At 42.1% G+C, this 15,143-nt stretch overlaps 1 protein-coding gene across 1 annotated transcript; it reads left to right on the forward strand.

The window, feature by feature from the left end:
• Nucleotides 1-7,222: 7,222 nt before the first annotated feature.
• LOC147863021 (uncharacterized) lies at nt 7,223-8,809 on the forward strand. Its single transcript, XM_087321757.1, has 4 exons — nt 7,223-7,800; nt 7,893-8,029; nt 8,119-8,485; nt 8,626-8,809. Exons 1-4 carry the CDS (start codon nt 7,223-7,225, stop codon nt 8,807-8,809), a joined length of 1,266 nt encoding a protein of 421 aa, XP_087177883.1.
• The last annotated feature ends 6,334 nt before the right edge of the window (nt 8,810-15,143 follow it).

Raw genomic sequence — 15,143 nt, forward strand, 5'->3', positions numbered from 1 at the left:
CGAAGTCCTTGAGCCGATTCTTGGGGCAAATTTGGTGGAACAGCTAGATGCTCTAGTACTTAGCGGATTTCGGAACTCCGTTGCATGCAGTAGTACATAGATTACCATTTCAGTGGACGGAGCAGGAGGATAAAGCCTATCAAGCGCTCAAAGTCATGCTTTCACAGGCACCAGTGGTATAACCTCTCGACTGGACAAAGGATTTCCACGTATTTGTAGATGCATAAGATGTAGCCATCGGAAGTGTCCTAATGCAGCTCACAGAGTCGAAATGGTTCTGGCCGGTGTATTACGTGACCTGGAAGCTTTCCAAAGCCAAGTGAAATGATTCAACAACGGAAAGAGAAGCTCTGGGTTGGTTTATAACGTAACAAACTACGGGTAGTATTTGTTAGGCCGGAAATTTTCATTCCATGTGGACCACTCCGTGTTAGTCTATCTGGTATCAAAGGCGTCACTAATGGGGAAGCTAGCAAGATGGACCTTATTACTGCAGGAATTCGAATTCGACATATATCATCGGCCCGGAGTGCAACATGCAGTAGCAGATTATTTGAGTCGGTTGGAATCCGGCGAATCCGGTGACGGGGGTGTTACCGGTTAGGAACATAGGCCACCCTCAGTCCTTCGGGGTTGCTTACAAGGTGATCATGGTGCAAGGGAATAGGGATGTGTAGTGCGTGATTTGTAGGGCATAAGGGGAAGACGGCTACAACGTAACCTCCATAGGGGCGTAACACCCAACGTGTACTTAGGTTGTGTTTACTACAACACAATCTTGTACAGAGAACGAGACACGGAAACCAGAGACCAATAGACCAATAAACAGAGCACCAAGATCAGAGAAGATAAACTATATTAAAACGGAACTCTCATAATACGCTAGCCCTTTACAATGGTCTCTCGCCCTTTATATACACAGGGCTTCTAATCGGTTACGCTCCCTGCGTACAATCGTTACACGCGTTACTTTAACGCTCCTAATATAATACTCTATTCTCCATGCGTTATGTTCGGTGGTTACAATTCCAACGGACAACACCTGGCACGCTTGTGGGATAGTGCCATGGCACGTCGAACCCATCCGCTTCCTATTCGTTGCCCAAAATGTCGAGGATGTTCAGCTCTGTTCATTTGTCATGCACTAGAGTGACGTGATGTCTGTAGGTGCTTCATTGGTACGCTCGGCCGATGCGTCGGTTTCCATGTTGCCCTCGTCACGCGACTCCGTTCTTTGATTTCGGTCCGTATACCGGGGACGCTCCTCTTGCTGGCCTTGGTCATTCTTGCGAAATTTCCGTTGTGGCTCCATACAGCGTACTACCGGTGTGGGCCTGTTCAGCATATTGTATTCACATTGATCCATCATGTGTGTTCGTGAGTGGCAAATGGGGCAATGTATTCTCATATTACATTCAACCGCGGAATGCCCGAAGTTTAAATAGATTGTGCACTGAATGGCTTGGCGGAATCGATGTTCCTCTTCTTGAGGCAACGCCTGTCATAACGATGCCATGGACAGTCCTTCATCTTCCTCCTCTAACTCGAGTTGTAATGATCGCTCGATGACCATATCCGACGTCTCCCCTTTCACACTTCAGCATCGTCCGGATAGGCTGTCGTAGGGCTGCCAAAAACGTTTCCTTGGCCTCTTCATCGCCGGGGCCCGTGTAAGGTTCCATCGTAAACTTTGGAAATGCAGACTGAAATCCGCTACGGATTCTATTGGAAGTTGCTTGATGGTATAGAACTGACCGATAATTTCACGTTGTGGCACCCTCCGATGAAAAAAATGCAAGAACTTCGATTGCAACTAGTCAAAGGTTGTGATTGCTGCCAAATCCATTTGGGAATGCCAACACGCAGCCTGACCATCCAAAGTTAACCCGAACTCGGTGATCTTCGATGCGTGGGCTTCCGTGTCTTCAAACCTCTACACGATGTGATTAGCATTCCAGACATTGAGGAACAATCGTATGTGGCTCACAACGTCGGTTTCTCTGTTGAAGCGGGGGTATGAAAAAGACATTCTGGTCGCGATGGTGACCGTCGGCAAACGAAGGTTATTGACACCCGTGGTGTGAGCTACTGTGGCGTTTGTTCACACTACTTTGGTCGTGTGGCGATAAGACTTCGTGATCAAAGCTGCTCTGTTCTGTGAGCGTGGAGTCTACCGTGTACTCTTGAAAAGAGGAGGTGTGGTCGCTGAGACGGGGTTTCCGCGTAGTGCGTTCTTCTATTTGTTTGGTGATGGATCTAGTTAGTGGTTGATCTTGTTGCATAGGTTCTCTAATACGTCGGTGTCTAGACATCCATTCCTTGCTTGCTCGGTTGCGAGGATTCACAGATCACCAAGCGTGCCAAAAGTGTTACCGGTTAGGAACACAAGCCACCCTCAGTCCTTCGGGGTAGCTTACAAGGTGATCGTGGTGCAAGGGAATATGGAAGTGTAGTGCGTGATTTGTAGGGCATAAGGGGAAGACGACTACAACCTAACCTCCATAGGGGTGTAGCACCCAACGCGTACTTACCTTGTGTTTACTGCAACACAGTCTTATACAGAGAACGATACACGGAAACCAGAGACCAATAGACCAATAGACAGAGCACCAAGATCAGAGAAGATAAACTATATTAAAACAACACTCTCATAATACGCTAGCCCTTTACAATGGTCTCTCGCCCTTTATATACACAGAGCTTCTAATCGGTTATGCTCCCTGTGTACAACCGTTACACGCGTTACTTTAACGCTCCTAATATAATACTCTATTCTCCATGCGTTATGTTTGGCGGTTACAATTCCAATGGACAACAATGTATCTACCCTTTTGTAACTATTTAACCCCTTATGGGGAATGAATGAATAAGAAAGAAAGATCTCTCTCTCTCTCTCTCTTCCCTTATGTTGAACCCCCTTGGGAGGGGGGTGTACGGTTAGAGTTAATATTTATGATAATGATGATTGGTGATGGAGATTGAGAAGCCTTACGGGGTGGGGGGTGGTGCCTAGAATGGCTCCACCCCCCTCCCAAGGGGGTTCAACATAAGGGAAGAGAGAGAGGAAGAGATGACAAGAGAGAGAAAAATCTTCCTTTCTTATTCATTCATTCCACATAAGGGGTTAAATAGTTACAAAAGGGTAGATGCATTGGGGTGCAAGTCCCCTTGACCATTCACACTTATCACTCACTCACACCTCCTCATATCAGTCTAGATGCACACATGTGTGCATGTGTTTTCATACGCAATACTCACACTCACAATTACGCTTGTGCCCATCTACACATACACATCAACAACATTATAGAATTCGACCCTTGCTCATCACACTACATCTCCCGTACATCCTGTACGGTAACACATTATGGCACACCCATGGGAGAGTGCCTTGCACGTCGATCCCACATGCCTTGATCGTCATCATTCTTCGACTGGAACTTCCATCGGTCCTCTCATCGATTGACTCTCTTGATCGGAACGCTTGACTCGAACATCTCCTTCGGTCAGCGAATCTTCCTCGACACGAACACTCCCGTTCTGTAGGCTCACGAACTTTGGTATCATTCGACTTGTCAAAAAAACGTTGTGTGTATGTGTATTCTTCCTTTTATTTTGTGAGTTGATCTCGTCCATTGCTTCCACGTTGATGAGTTTGCAAAATTATGTATTATACTCTCAAGATTTCTAAAATTTTGATAATGCCCTTAGTTAAATTTTATTAAATTTTATCATAAATTATGTCTGATACCCCTCTAATTTTTGAAATTTTCTACATGCCCCCCCCCCCTTGTTTTTTCCCTCTTTTTCCCTCTCTTTTCAGTTTTATTTTAGGTTTTTTTACTTTTTCTTCTTCTTCTGCTGCCGCTGCTTCCTCTAAGTGTTGCCTTTTGACGGCTGTTTTGAACGGTTTTGGCAAATTTAACCGTATATGAAGGTTAATTTAAAAATGAAACTGTCAATCTTGACGGGCATATGTTTTATTAAAATGTAAAAATGAAGGCTTAAAATTTCTTAATACCGTCCAATTTTACTAAGACCAATACAATAGTATTATAATCCTAGCATCTGGGAACAATGTTACTGTTCCGGTTGCATTGGGACTTTATATAGTTTCCTAATGTTTCTCTAGACTCTAGACTCTAAATTATGAATCTCCTCTGCCCAAATCCCCGAATCCCCATCTAATTTCCCCCACTTTCCCCCTTTTTCCCCCTTTTCCCCTGTTTGTTCGTTCCTCCCTTAGCCCTACACGTTGCTGGAAGCTCGCTGCCCACTATCCCTACTCGAAGCTTGTTGCTCGTTGCCTGCTACTCATAGATTCAACAACATCTCCTGCTCACCCATCTAAGGTAGTGCTCTCTCTCTCTCTCTAAGATTAAAATAGACTAAACCATCCTCATTGAAGATTTCATAAAATTCCATTGCCATGGACACCACTTACAAAGCACATAGGTGATACTTACAAAGCACATTCCATTTGGTGTCAAGTTTGTTTTTTTAACTAGTTTTTCTCCCTCATTTTCAGTCACAAAGAAGAGGTTTTGAATGCTAAAAGAAGAATTCAGAGAAAGATTTGCTTCCAAGAAACATGTGAGATATAAATACACATATCCACACACATAAATGTAAATATTTATCTCCAAGAAACATGTATAAATCAGAGAACTTCTTTGGGAATACTTTGCTGCAGACCGAATATATCTTCAGCGCTATTTTCAAATACAACACAGCTTTAGGTCCTCCTTACCAAGTTCTTGTGGACACCAATTTCATCAATTTCTCCATTCAGAATAAAGTAAGTATCTTTCATGTTGTCTTGGTTTTAAGTGTGTTATGGGGCATTTCATGCTTAAGTCAATCTTTCAAATAAATAATTCCATTATGGCATAAAACCTGTGTGTCTAGAGAGGCAAATAAATGATGATATATTAAAACAACACACAAGGACAACTGTGAGTCTTTCATAATGGTTGCTGACATGTGGGACCAGAAATCATTACAAAATCACTCTCCCTAGTTGCATAGGTGATGGATTTAAAAATGGTGGAATGTAAGGAAAATGAAAAGTTGTAATAGAAAACTAGGCAAGTGGCTGAAATTCATTATTTTGATCTTCCACAAGATTTTGGTTCTATGGTTGAGTACATGAGTGAATGGAATGACTATTGGATGGCGTCAGTGATGGCTACATTCTTGCTATAAGAATATAACAATAGGTAGTGAAATTCAAGGCAGCAATGAGCCATTTCTCATGTGGCAGCAATGAGCCATTTGAAGGCATTGTTCTTGCTTTCAATATGTACTTGTAAACTCTTTGAAGGGCATAAACGCCTATTGAAATTGTTGTTGACGGTGAGGTCATAGATGAGGAGTGCGGAATGGTGTGACAACGGCTTCGGCTTGTGATAAGGGGAGGTGGGAGAGGCGTGATTAGGGATAAGGGATGGGAGTTAATTGCTAATGTTAGGGCTAAACGGAAGATTAATAACAAATTAAGATTAAAACATAAACCTAAATCTATCTAAATCTACCTACAAGAAACTAGGGGGAGGGAAGATGGGGTTAGTTAATGACAAGATTAAAAATAATTAAATGAAACATGATTATAACAATAAACATCCTAGCCTATTTTGAGAGACAGGAAGAGATAACATAATAGTTACTAATTAAAAATTAAGAGAGAGAGAGAGAGATTAAGGAGGAGATTCCACACTAATTATTAATTAAAAATTAAAAGAGAGAGGAGAAGAGAGGGAGATTAAGGAGGAGATTATAAACTATTGACTTAATTAAAAATTACAAGAGAGGGAGAGAGACTAAGGAGAGATTACATACTAATTACTTAGTTAAAAATTAAAGAGAGAGAGATACATTAAGGAGAAGATTAAATACTAATTAGTATTTAAAAATTAAGAGAGAGAGAGAGAGATTAAGAAGAAGATTGCATACTAATTACTAATTAAAAATAAAATAGAGAGAGATTAAGGAGGAGATTACATATTAATTACTAATTAAAAATTAAAAGAGAGAGAGAGAGACATTAAGGAGGTGATTAAAACTAATTACTAATTAAAATTTAAAAGAGAGAGACATTAAGGAGGAGATTACAAACTAATTACTAATTAAAAATCAAAAGAGAGAGATTAAGGATGAGATTACATATTAATTACTAATTAAAAATTAAGAGAGAGAGAGACATTAAGGAGGTGATTAAAACTAATTACTAATTAAAATTTAAAAGAGAGAGACATTAAGGAGGAGAATACATACAAATTACTAATTAAAATTAAAAGAGTTAGAGAGAGAGAGAGAGAGATTAAGACATGTAGTTATCATTAGAAATGGAAAATTACATGGGGTGGGGGATGAGGGCATGGTCAAATACAATGGGCAAACTAGTTTCGCCCCTAAGGGCTCAATAGGTCATAACTAATATGTATGGGTTGAATGATGCTAGTGATTGTTTTGAATTGATGGCATGATCTTTTCTTACATGTTCCATTTCTTCTTATTTAGCATAATTATGGCTCCCAAAAGAAAAAATCAATGAACCATTAGTGCAATGTTTGCATGGAAACCATCGAACGATACAAATGACATAAATATAAACAATGATGTAAATGAGGATATGGACTTGTTCGAGACTGATTTAGAGAGTTTAACTAAAGAGAGTTGTTCCTCTAAAACCAAAGAAAAGCCTAAGAGAAAATTTCGTGATGCATGGAGAGATAAATTCCCATGGATACGATGCATTATGCAAGGAGAGAAAACATTAATGAAATGTACATGGTGTGAGAAATATGCTAGTCCTGGGCCTTGGGGTGTTGGTTCTGGATGCATTACTTTGCAACTTGATGCAATTTTGACCCATGTTAACTCAAGTGGTCATAAATTATGTGCATCAAAGTGGATGTGTGATGTTGAAGGGAAAGCAATGTCCATCCCAAAGCATGTCTCACAATTGGATGATATTAATAAAAATAAGGTCATAACAACAATGAAACTCATGTACTTTATTGCAAAAGAAGATTTGTCTATCGCTACATACCAAGAATTATGTGATTTGGTTGTGCTACTAGAGGTGCCTAATATGCCTAAGCAACATGATTATATATCTTATACTAGTAGATATGGAGGATATGAAATTTTGGTTGCCTTTGGGAAATATCTTCTAGAAATTCAAAGCTAAAACCTAATAAATTCCCCATACTACTCTTTGATGCTAGATGAAAGTACTAACAATGGATTAGAGTTGCATCTCATTGTGAATGTTACATACTTGCAATGTGGTGGTTGTGGGCCTAAGCAAACTGAATATATGGGTTTGCTGAAAATTCCCAATGGTAAAGGTAGAACTATATATGAACATGTTAAGCATCTATTAGGCGATCAATGCCTCAACATGAACAAGTTGATTGGATTAGCAACGGATGGTGCGTCATCAATGATTGGTAGTGAAATTGGAACAATAACATTAATCAAAAATAATATCCCAAATTTGGTTGGTGTACATTGTATTGCTCATAGAGAAGCATTGGTTATTTCAGATGTATCTAAAGATATCCCTGAGCTCATTCTTGTAGAAAAAATTGCAAATAAGGTATATGCATGGGCTAACAATAGTACCAAAAGGACACATGAAATTTTAGAGCTCTTGGAACAAATGCAATTGGATGCTCATAGACCCTTACAAATTCATAATATTTGTTGGTTGTCACGTGGTCAAGTCATGGAAAGACTAGTGAGTATAATGCCAACAATACTTACTATTTGGAAGAAAGAGAACTTAAATGAGTGGTACAATAAAGAGTAGTATGGGGAATTATTAGGTTTGAGCACTATAGATACAAAATTGCACACTATATTTTCTAGAACCCTTGTATCTATAGTGTGCAATTTTGCTTTTGTATGATGGTTGATGTGTTGCATTTGATGAATATTTTGAGCTTGAAACTTCAAAAAGAGAATTTGGATGTAACTTCAATTAGTGCAAAATTTGATATTTTACTATTTCTAATTTGCGGAGGTCTTTATGGAGAAATGACACATTTGCGGATGGAACAATGTATTTATCCAAGTTCTTAAGATGTTCTAAAGTTGGGTTTTTGGAAATAGAGGATAAAGATGGCGTTACATATAGACATGAACTATACTTCAAACAAATTCCTATGGATAAAGCAAGTCAAAATGATACGAATCCCAATATTACAAAATCTGGATCACTTGAAAGTTGTATTAAACTATCTCAAAATTATGTGCAAAATGTTATTGATGGACTAAATGCAAGATTCCCTGACTTAAGCCTCTTCAATGCAGCAAAATTATTCAGCCCATGCCATTATGCAGATGATGATGTGATTAGGGATACTAAAGCAAAGACATGGTTGGGAATTTTGATTTCTCACTTACAACCAAATGTTGATGTCAATGCATGTCTTCAAATTTTACATAATGCAAAGGCTTGTGAAATGGAACTCTATAGGTTTGTTGACACTTTACTTTTAAATTGTGAAGGCTATACTATGTAGGAAGCTTGGCGTATGTTTTGCAAATGAAGGATTAGCAAGATAGTTTCCCTCATTTGATGAAATTATGGCAAGCTACTTTGGTTATTCCATATAGCACAGTTTCGTGTGAGAGAGGGTTCTCTAAGCAAAATCTCATCAAAGAGATGAAAAGAAATCGATTGAATATAGAGCATTTAGATGATTTAATGCGGGTCTCATTGAATGGGCCACGCGTTGAAGAAATACAATGGGATCGTGTACATGAAATTTGGAAAGATGCAAAGGATAGAAGAGTATAATGTATTGTTTCGTACAAATATTCAATGTATTTACTTTTTGAAGGGCAATTCTTTTGACAAACCGTCATTTGACGGGCAAAATTTTTGGAATACCGTTCTCATGACAGGCAATGTTAGCCGTCAAAAGGCAACACTGCTTCCTCTCTTTCTTTCCTCTTCTTCTTCATTCTCTCAGTTTCTACTTCTTCTTTGTATCTTTCTTCTTCTCTTCTTGCTCGATTTCTTCTTTCACATCTTCTACTTCTTCTTCAGAATCTTCCTTTCATTTTCCGATGTTTCTTTTGAATCCTCTTCGTTGATCCTTTTCTTCTGCCACTCCGTCGTTTCCATTGTCCATCATCGTTCATCATCGTTCATCCGCCCGTTTGTCGCCTGTTCATTCGGCTGATCGTCGTTATCGTTGTCTATCGGTCTTTGGTTCATCTTTGTTCATCCCTTCCAGTTGTTTCTCTGGCCATCTCTTGTCCATTTGAGTCGTTGGTGTTCTAGACGCTGCCACTTCGTAGCCACTATTGTCAGTCCGTCCGTAACAGGCATCCGGTCGTTGGCTATTTGGCACTTGTTCCCCCTGGCTCGTCTAGCTGTCTGTCTGTCGGTCTTTTCTTGGTCTTGTCCATCGTTGCCATGATTGTCTCCATCTCTGTTCGTCCACTTTTTCAGATGGTGGATTTCCGGCCACCGCTCCTCAGGTCGCAGCTGTCTGGCCGTCTATCTGACCTTGTCTGTACATTGTCCCAGCTTCTGGTCCATTCTAGTCGTCCAGTTCCGTCCGGTTCCATTGTCTCGGTAGTCGTCGTCGCTGTGGGGCATGGGGAAGGATCAGGTTCGAAAAAGGACAGTATACCGATTCCCTGCTCAACGGTGGTGGAGCCCAGACCGGAGAAAGAGCCAGCGGAAAGACCAGAAGTAGTGAAGATGGTTCCGAAAGAGCTAGAGAAAGAAAGCCATATATCACCGGGTCTTCAAATGCAACAACAACAAGAGGAACACCGACCAGAACGAAAGGAGCCAATTACATCGAGGCTTGAGGAGTAGCAAGAACTGATGTCGAAGCTAGTGTAGCAGTTCGTTGTACTCACACAACATAGAACCTACCAGCAATGGCTGGAGTGACTCAGAAAGCATTTTTCTGGTGTGGCTGACCGGATGGAAGAAGAACAATGGTTCGAGCGGAAACAAATAGAATGTTTTGTTGGCAACAATTGAAGAAGTTGATAAGACCCAGAAGTGGATCCAGAGTCTGGAGGAGGAGCTCGCAAGGGCCAAGGAGTTCGTTGTGCTCATGCCAAATATGGGCCAAAGCACAAGGTCAAGAACAGAGCCGGTAGAATTGGATAATCCACTGAGCCTAGGAAAAGGAAAAACCGGTGGCTAGCACATCCCCGGAAAAAGAATGTGAGCGGGAGAAAGGGAGGAGTTGGCCGCTCAAGAATCACTAAGAGAGAGAGAGAGAGAGAGAGAGAGAGAGAGAGAGAGAGAGAGATCACAGGAAGACAACTGAGGAAGAGAAACGGAGAACCGAGGAAAGTCTCCGGAAGAGTCAAGTAAATAACGACCCGCTGAAGGAAGAAAGAGAGAACTTGCTGCAAGAGAAGGATAAGCTACGCAAAATGGCGGAGAGAGAAATAGAAAGGCTAAAGGAAGAAATCCGGCCGCAGAAGGATCGGGATGATCGGTTGCGGTCACAGGTCAACTAGCGCCTAAAACGGAAAACGGAGGACTTCGAGAAGTTGTTTTGGGACCATAAGCAACTGGAGGCGGAACATAAGAAGTTGTTATGAATATGTCCCTCCTATGGGAAAAGCCGATTGGTCAGGCTGAGTGCCAACAATCGAAGACCTGGAGAGTTGACTTAGGGGAGTCGATAATAGGACAATCAAGGTCGAAGACACGACCAACCAGTCGGGCCGACCGAATGGTTGAAGATAAGGCCGACTGGACAGTCGACACTGGAGATGACTAGCTGAATCGACTAGTTGATCAATCGGCTGAATAACTATTATTGTTATATAATAATAGGAATGACAGTAGCAGTGGCTACATTTGTAAATAGCCCATACAATGTATAAGTATAAATACACTTAGGGCAAACATAGAGTGTGTAGAACAACATAGTTGTGAGCCTCCGTTGTAGTGAGCGACAGAGAGGAGAGAGGGTGTGAGTGAGAAGGAGAGAGCGGCGCCATAACCTAGTGAGGTTTGATGCCAAGAGCCCTATGTAGCTGATGCACTCTGTGTGGAGAGTGTTGTATTCTGATCTCATCTTATATTCTCTTGTGCATAGTGGAATCTCCGTTCTCCCGTGATTTTCCCCGTTTAGGATTTACACATAAAACTGTGTATTCTGTGTATTTGTTGTGTTTTTGATATTTCGTTGTAATATTGTCAATGACACAGTTGGTCTTTCTTAGAATCGGAAGCGAGCGAATCTCAACAATATGGTATCAGAGCGAGGTTGAAGATGGAAGGTGGTTTAAGCGGCTTCTCAAGCATGATAGTTCTAAACTCTCAGAACTATGCGTATTGGAAGATAAAGATGGAGGACCTTCTCATAGTCAAAGACCTGTATGATGCAACTGAGAGAGAAGAAATACCCATAGGGGTACTAGAGTCGGAATACTTCTTAACATAAAGGCGGTGGCCACCATCCGACAGTGTGTCGATGTAAGTGTCCTTTAACAGGTGGCGAACGACATAAATGCTTACAAGATGTGGCAGAAGTTGTCAGGTTTATATGAGAGGAAGAATGCCCTGAACAAAAAATCTTTGATGAAGAAGATTGTGAGGCTGAAATACAAGGATAGGGAAAGCATAGTCGAGCACGTCAGAACATGCATGGGGTATGTAAATAAACTTGCTGCAACCAAGTTTCCCCTTGAGGATGCAATGCAAACCATCCTCCTATTATGCACCCTACCAAACATCTGGGAGAATCTAGTGGTGACTCTCAGCACCTCGTGTCAGGAAGAGAACTTGTCTTTAGAAGCGGTAAAGACAAGCATCTTGAACGAGGAGACTAGAAGAAAGGACAAGGGTGTCTTGGCCCAGACGGAGTCAAACTTGACTCAACACATAGACAGAGGAAGGAATCGACAAAGGAGTCTACCAAGGAGAGAAAAGTCCCATGCCAAATCCAAGTCGAGAGGTAAGATAACATGTTTCTATTGTGGAAAGCCTAAACACTTTCAGAAGGACTGTCGACACCTCAAGAAGGACAAGAGTGTCGGAAATAATGTTGAACCTAGGAAGATTCCTGATGAAAAGGGCACATTTGTCGTAGCTACGAGTGCAGAGGAGATCTTGTTCATTTGTGAGCAAGCAAGCACAAATCTTGCAAGCAAAGAGTGCACCTAGGTAATCGACTCAGTTGCATCATTCCACATAACTCCGTCGAGAGAGTGTTTCTACTTACATAGCCGGTGATCATGGTTATGTAAAGATGGGAGATCATGGTGAGTGCAAGATAGCAGACACTAGAAGCGTGTGCTTGACGACGTCGTCTAACGTTGAGAGAAGTTCGACATGTCCCCGATATAAGATTGAATCTGATATTGACTAGAAGATTGGAGGACGAAGGCTACAATGGCAGAGTCGGAAACGACAAGTGGAAATTCTACCGTGGCAACCTCATAGTGGCACGAGCACAAAAAGAGGGCACGTTGTATACGATGCATGCCCGAATGTGCATGTCGGAAGTGAATGTGGCAGCTAACTTGAGTGGAGAGTTATGGCATAAGAGGCTCGGCCACTTGAGTGAAAAATGAATGCACATCCTGGCCGACTAGGAACTTCTCCCCGAAGTGAAAGGAGTACACTTGGAGAAGTGTGTCGATTGCTTATTCAGAAAGCATTCCATACAAGACCACCAAGAAGAAGAGAAGTTGCACTGGAACTAGTACACGCAGATGTGTGCTATGTGGATGCTCCATCACATCGAGGTGGAGAGTATTTCGTAAAGTTTATTGACGACTATAGTCGAAAGACTTGGGCCTTCGTACTGAAGTCGAAGGATCAAGTATTGTCAATGCTCAAGGAGTTCTAGGCAAGAACCGACTGAGAGTTGGGTCGGAAGTTAAAGGTTGTCTAAACTCACAATGGTGATGAATATAAAGGACAATTCAAGGAATACTACAAGGCCCAAGGTATTCGAATCAAATACACTGTGCCAAAGACCCTGAGTTGAACGGGCTCGCAGAGAGGATGAATCGAACAATCATGGAGAGAGTAAGGAGCATGCTCTCTCATGCTAAATTGCAGAAATCGTATTGGACTGAGGCGATGTACACAGTCATGTACCTGATCAACAGGTCCCCCTTAGTACCATTGAAAGATGATGTCCCACAGAGGGCGTGAATAGGAAAGGATGTCTCCTATCGACACCTGAGGGTGTTCAGATTCTTAGTGTATATGCATGTGGCTAAGGATTAGAGGTCATAGCTAAACAGTAAGTTGAAACCATGCATATTCATGGGATACTCGGAGGACAAGTTCGGCTACAGGCTGTGTGACTTAGTCGACGTGAAGGTAGTGAGGAGTCGTGACGTAGCCTTCTTGGAAGACAAGACGATTGAGGACTGGAAGCAACAGAAGTCGGAATCGACTTCCCAATCGATTCCCACTACCACTGACTTAAGGCCAAGTGAACCGACACAGTCGACTGCTCGGAGACAGCCAGTCGGCATAGCTGAATCCGAGTCGATCGACTCGAAGCAACCGACCAACAAAGATGAGTCAGAGTCAGTGGACTTATGGAAGTCGATCGAGGACTACGGGTGAGAATAGGCAAATCCTAAACGACTGATCGACACATATGAATCCGAGCCAAGAATAGAGTCTGTAGAGACATCTGAACTTGAACCGACAACGAGTGGAAGGAGATACGCACTCAGAGAAAGGAGAGCATCGACTACATATGCTAGTCAATACATCCTCTTGACTGATGAAGGTGAAGACCAAAGAAGTCGACAACACACCCAGGTACAAAGCCTGCATTGTGGTGAAGTGGTTCCAATAGAAAAGGGGTGTTGACTTCCATTCGAACTGTTTTGAGCATTGCTACGAGCATGAATTTGGAGATCGAACAATTGGATGTCAAGACGACATTCTTGCACGCGGAGCTGGATGAAGAAATCTATATGTAGCAGCCCAAAGGTATTATGGAGACTGAAGAAAAGCTTTTATGGATTGAAACAAGTGAGCAAGCTCAACCGGATCCGGATCGGCTGAATAAGCCTGAGCCAGATCGGCATCCGGAAGGATGAGCCAGATCGGTATCTGGAAACAACCGGCCGCATCGGGGAGCCGGATCGGAGAGCCGGATTCTAGCGAGAACCGGAAGCCTAGCAGTAGCCTAGACTACTAGGTAATCATTGTCTGGTAGTTAGTGTCAGTCGTACGTGTGAGCATTGATGTACCTGTTAGTACTTTTGTTAGTCGTTTACGGACTTGTATAAATAGTGTTGTTTAGCACGTTGTATGTACATAGTGTTAGAGTTAATTTTTTGAATATAGTTTTATGTTCTGCTCTCTCTCTCTCTCTCTATGTCTCCTCTGTGCTTTAAGCTTTTCCATTAAACTTTCATCTCATTTTTCTAAAGCTTCCGCACATTAACATGCACATGGTATCAGAGCGCAAGGGTTGAGAACCTCTGCAACTGACATTTGCTTCTATAGACGAACCCTAGATAGAGAGAAGATATGGACAAAGGAATGATGAGTTCACTTCCAACAAAGAAGCTCGACCGGAGCAACTATGCACCAGTACCTGCTGGGGCATGGATATTGGAGCTTCGTGGAAGGAACAAATGAAGTAGCACCGGAGCCGTCACACAAAGACTTCCCGGTATGGGAGCAAGGAGCAGCTACATCAAGGATGCAAAGACGCTGAAGGAGGCCTGGGAAAATCTACGGAAGATTTTCGCCGCAAGTACCACAACTCGTAAGTTGTAGCTCCGACAAGAGCTGAACAACAACAGGTTGCAAATGGGTGTACAAGGTAAAGTACAATGTCGATGGTTTAGTTCACCGGTACAAGGCCCGGTTAGTGGCGAAGGGATACGCACAAACACAAGTAATGTTGCGAATCAACGCTCCGATTCTCCTTCGCCACTCGGCCACAACCGAGTAATCGCGAATCAATGCAGCAGAAAATAGGAAACACAGAGAAAGACACGATAACACAGGGATTAACGTGGAAAACCCTATACGGGAAAAACCACGGGAGTCCTCAAACTCCAACTATCACTATGAACAGAGATGTACAATGGTGAAGCTTCAAGGCAACAACCTTGAGCTCACTGTCTTCGCCACAGGCGGCGGTAATACACAGAGGCAA

The sequence above is a fragment of the Azolla caroliniana genome, unplaced genomic scaffold (assembly GCF_043228905.1).
Source record: "Azolla caroliniana isolate FFs.n. ecotype wild unplaced genomic scaffold, voAzoCaro1.0.p SCAF_6, whole genome shotgun sequence".
Taxonomy (NCBI): domain Eukaryota; kingdom Viridiplantae; phylum Streptophyta; class Polypodiopsida; order Salviniales; family Salviniaceae; genus Azolla; species Azolla caroliniana.